This window comes from Malurus melanocephalus, unplaced genomic scaffold (assembly GCF_030028575.1).
Source record: "Malurus melanocephalus ecotype Western Australia unplaced genomic scaffold, MMel_1.1 scaffold_162, whole genome shotgun sequence".
Lineage (NCBI taxonomy): Eukaryota > Metazoa > Chordata > Aves > Passeriformes > Maluridae > Malurus > Malurus melanocephalus.
The window spans coordinates 1,502,261-1,506,939 of NW_026623394.1; the positions used below are offsets into that span (position 1 = coordinate 1,502,261).

The window sequence follows — 4,679 nt, forward strand, 5'->3', positions numbered from 1 at the left end:
AAAAAAAAAAAAAAAAAAAAAAAAAAAAAAAAAAAAAAAAAAAAAAAAAAAAAAAAAAAAAAAAAAAAAAAAAAAAAAAAAAAAAAAAAAAAAAAAAAAAAAAAAAAGAAAAAAAAAAAGCAAGCCATGGTTGAGATGCAATGCGTGAATTTAACAATAATAAGTAAGCAATGATCTTCAGGCTGTGTTCCACCACAGAATTCAGACAAAATCATCTTGGCATCTTTTAATTCGAACCTTATGAGCCTAACAAAAACAGCCCTGTGAAGCACTTCAAGGCATTCACACCATGAGAAATTACCCTCACGGGCACCTCCACGATGCTGAGCTCTTCCTCAGAGGAATTCCTCAGTATCCACATGGACTTCTGCAGGGCTGATGGCCACTGGGGCCYGCCAGCCCTGACATCAGCAATAAATCATTTTATATTTAGCTTTTMTAGCCATTTTACAGATTTCTGAAGCCTGCATCTAAACCAGACCCTCCCACCCAGCTCGGTGGGAGGAACACAGGGGGAAGTGACAGCTGGGGGACTGACACGAGGAAAGTCCAGGCAGCCACCACAGCTCAGGAACTTCCCATACCTGCTTTGTTGGTTTTAATGCTCCCATCGGTCCCACCACCCCCGATGCTATCAGGTGGCAGCACGTCCTGTGGCAGGGTGACACATTTAATAGCACGTTGCGTGAGAAAACACTTCCGCTTGTTTATTTTAGCCCTGCTGCATCATGATTTCCTCTCAGAAACAGAAAACTGATGCTCCCTCCTGGCTTTCTCTGACCTGCCTGTGATTTCGAGCAGCTGGATTGTATCTCCTGTCAGCAAGCTTCTCCCCTAAGGTGAGGACATGAGGGCTCTGTTTGCTCAAAAACCTCGTCTGCTCTTGCCCCTTCATTTTCCAGCGCTCTCATTTTGGGATGGTCTAACCAGAATTGCCAGGGCACAAACTGCCAACCATTTACTCAGCAGCATTTTCTATTTCATTCTCTGCTCCTTCAAAGTAATTTCAAAATATCCCTTTTAGGTTACAATGAGGCATCAAAGTTGTTTAAAAGAAACAATTGCTGAGACACCTACTGCTCCTCCCTGAAAAACAAGAGCTGATGGAGAATCAATTTGGTGGTATTTGTCACCTTCCTTACACCTTCTGCCRTATCTCATTTACCACACCAGCACTCCCACCCAGTGTTATCTGGTCTCTGCAACTCCCCCCAGTTCAGTTATCCTAAATAATTTACGAATAAGCCTTCCTTTTCCACATAACCATATTCAGGAAAAGAAAACAGCCGCTGAGACAACTCCACAATAACCTCACTCCACCACCAACGCCAATCGTTTGCCACCTTTTAGTCGTTTATTAAACCCCAAAGGGCTTTCCCAGGCCCTTGGCTTTTCAGGGAGGGCCTTGCCAGGAGTTTGGAAAGCTTAATGCGGTGTTCTGGGAATCACATCAGTGACACAGGAATCACACCCGCAGTGTGGGGGGGTCCAGGACCCCCAGTGCGGCGAGAAACSAAGGTCAGGCCCTTTCCCCCACTCCAAAAAAAGCATCCCGATGCTCCCTCCCCACGCCATCACCTCACACCCACAGCTCTTTCCACCGTGCAGCGCTACCCCGCAGTCCGGGCCCCGCTGCCGCGGCGGCTGCGGCACCACCCGGCCCGGGGGAGCCGCCCCCAACCCCGGCCACCGCCTCGCTTCCCCCGGGCCCTGCCCGCCGCCGCCGCCCCGGGAGGCCCCTGCCGCCGCCAGCCCCACCCACGGCCACCACCGGGGCCGCACCRAGGCGGCCGCCGCCGCTTCACCCCCGCACCGGGGCCCGCGGCGCAGCCCGACACCAACCTCGGGCACGTCCCCGCCGCCTTCACCGCCCTCGCCGGGGCTCGGAGCCGCCGCGACGCCGAGCCGGGTGTGACGCCCGGGCCGGGACGAACGCGAACAGCGAACGCGCCCTTCCCCCGGTAAGGGACCCGCGTTCACCGCCGCCCGGCCGGGCCCGGCGCGGCCTTACCCGAGGGGCCGAGGGAAAATGGAGGCGGCGGCGGCGGCGGCGAGCGCGGGGGGCGGAGCGGGCGAGCCGAGACCTCCCGGCGGGCGGAGCGGCCGCGCTTCCGCTTCCTGCGGGATGGAGGCGGCGCGGCGGCCGCCGCTGCTGCTCCGGCTGCTCCTGCCGCTGCTGGTGGCGGCGCTGGGCGCGGCGGGGCGCGGCGGGCCCGGGCCCGTCACCTGCGGYTCGGTGGTGAAGCTGCTCAATGTGCGGCACAACGTGCGGCTSCACTCGCACGATGTGCGCTACGGCTCCGGTAACGGGACGCGCACCCCCCCTCCTCCATCCCCTCCGCGCTTTCCCCCGGCTCCCGCGGTGGGCTGAGCCGGGTGTGATGGTGGTTCTCCCTCCTCCGCAGGCAGCGGGCAGCAGTCGGTGACCGGGGTGTCGGCGGCGGATGACGGGAACAGCTACTGGCGGGTGCGGGCCCGCACGGCCGCCGTGTGCCAGCGGGGCACGCCGGTGCGCTGCGGACAGGCCATCCGCCTCACGCACCTGGGCACCGGCCGCAACCTGCACAGCCACCGCTTCACCTCGCCGCTCTCCGGCAACCAGGTACCGCCYGGGGATCGCCACCGCTGCTCCTCGGGATCGGCATCTTTCCCTGGGCGCGACCGGGCCCGCCGTGTCATTCGGGCCTTGGTGTGTCCCCTGAGCTCCTGGCGGGTTCTCCCTGCCCCTACCAGTCGCACCTCGGTCCCCCCTTGTCATTGCCAGCCCCGTCTTATTTCTCAGTCCCTCCTGGGTTCTCCCTGTCCCTACCACTCCCAGCTAGGTCCCCCATATCTCTGCCAACACTTTCCTTGCCTCAGGTGTGTCCCCCACGTCCCCACAGGTCCCACTTTGTTCCCCAGCTCAGACCGGGTTCTTCTTGTCCCCCGTGTTCCCACCAGCACTGCCTTGTTCCCTGATCCCAGCTGGGTCCCTGCCAGTCACACTTTGTTCCCAGTCCCTACCAACTCCCCATGCCCCACCAGTGCCCAACTCCCAATCAGACCCTCCAAATCCCAACAGATCCTCAGTCACAATGAGGAGGTCCCTCCTCCTCCCTAGACCCAKCCCCTTTCTCTGCCCACCTCAACCCTCCCCTTTTTTCATCCCGGCCCCCAAAACAAGTTCTTCTTCATCCCCAGGAGGTGAGTGCATTCGGGGAGGCCGGCGAGGGCGACTACCTGGACGACTGGACAGTGGTTTGCAGCGGGACCTACTGGGTGCGGGACGATGAGGTGCGCTTCCAGCACACCTCCACCGACGTGTTCCTCTCGGTGACCGGGGAGCAGTAYGGGCGGCCCATCCACGGGCAGAAGGAGGTGCACGGCATGGCCTCCTCCAGCCAGAATAACTACTGGAAGGTGATGGAGGGCATCTTCATGCAGCCCAGCGAGGCCTTCCAAACGGAGCAGTACCACGCCGAGTTGTGAGGGACAGACAGACTGATGCTGAGCSTCTGGGCGCTGCCCTGCTGTGTTTGGGACTGCTGAACCTGGGGATGGCTCCTGTCCCCACCTGGGACTGACACACATCACTGACACAGAGCTCCAGCACAARGCAGATCCCAATGTCCTGAATTCGATGCGGCGCAGATTCCACTGTCCCAAATCTGACACTAAGCAGGTCCCAACGTCCTAAAATCACTACAAAGCAGATACCACTGTCCAAACCTGACCCACAACAGARCCCAACATCCTAGACCCTCAAAAAGCAGATCACAATATCCCAAATCTAGTTCAAAGCCCAGCCCAACATCCAGACCTGACACAGAACAAATTCCCAAACTCCCACCCTGTCTCTTTTTCAGCTCACTCCGTCCAAGGAACCCCCCTTTAAAGGACTGCTGTCCCTAGAAGTTGTACCCCATTCTGTACCCCAAACGGCTCCTCGTGCCCTGTGAGGACCTGGGCCCATAAAAGTGCTGAAYCCTGCCCTGTGGTGTGGCTGTTTGTGTGGGTGATGCCGGGTATGCCTGGGGCTGGGGGACAGACCTGCTGTCATCTGCCCTTGCCCCATCCTGGTGCTGGCCTTGATGTCACCCCTACCCTGTAATCCACCCACATCATCCTCCATCCCAGTGCCAGACCTGGTATCAACCCTGTGTCCCAACCCGGTGCTGGCCTGCTGTCACCTCCTGCCCCTCATTCCATTCCAGCGCCGGACCTGTTGTCACTCCTCATCCCGGTGTCACCTCTTTCCCCATCCTGGTGGGGCCCAGTTGCCATCTTTCTCCCAATCCCGCTGTCTGCCTGGTGTCACCCATTCCAGCGCCCCTACTGTCTCTATGCCAGTGCTGCCACGGTGTCCCCATTCCCATCTCCCTCCGTCCCCATGCCGGTGTCGCCCTGGTGTCCCCACTGTCCCCATGCTGGTGTCACCCCGGTGTCCCCACTGTCCCCATCTCGGTGTCCCCCCATCCCAGTGCTGCCCCGCTGTCCCCGTGCGGCGCAGCTCCAGTGTCCCAGAACAGCGGATCCCTGTTTCCATCCCTGTTCCCATCCCTGTCTCCATCCCGGTGTCCCCGCTGTCCCCACACCAGTGCCCCCCCGGTTTCACTCCTGTTCTCGTCCCTATCTCCATGCCGGTGTCCCCACGTCCCCGTGCCGGCACAGCCCCGGTGTCACCCCTGTTCCCGTCCCTG

General features: G+C 59.2%; 2 protein-coding genes across 3 annotated transcripts in view; one reads left to right on the forward strand and one right to left on the reverse strand.

Annotated features, from left to right (window-relative positions):
• Nucleotides 1-2,064, reverse strand: part of SUPT6H (SPT6 homolog, histone chaperone and transcription elongation factor) — a 26,415-nt gene extending 24,351 nt beyond the window's left edge. Inside the window, exon 1 of one of the 2 annotated variants that reach the window (XM_057372025.1) lies at nucleotides 1,843-2,064. The gene's annotated coding sequence lies outside the window, so the exon portion shown is untranslated. The remainder of the gene's footprint in view (nucleotides 1-1,842) is intronic. The other variant, XM_057372026.1, reaches the window with a different exon arrangement.
• Nucleotides 2,065-2,125: 61 nt separating this feature from the next.
• Nucleotides 2,126-3,969, forward strand: SDF2 (stromal cell derived factor 2). Its single transcript, XM_057372033.1, has 3 exons — nucleotides 2,126-2,303; nucleotides 2,406-2,602; nucleotides 3,181-3,969. Exons 1-3 carry the CDS (start codon nucleotides 2,126-2,128, stop codon nucleotides 3,466-3,468), a joined length of 663 nt encoding a protein of 220 aa, XP_057228016.1. The 3' UTR covers nucleotides 3,469-3,969.
• Nucleotides 3,970-4,679: the final 710 nt, after the last annotated feature.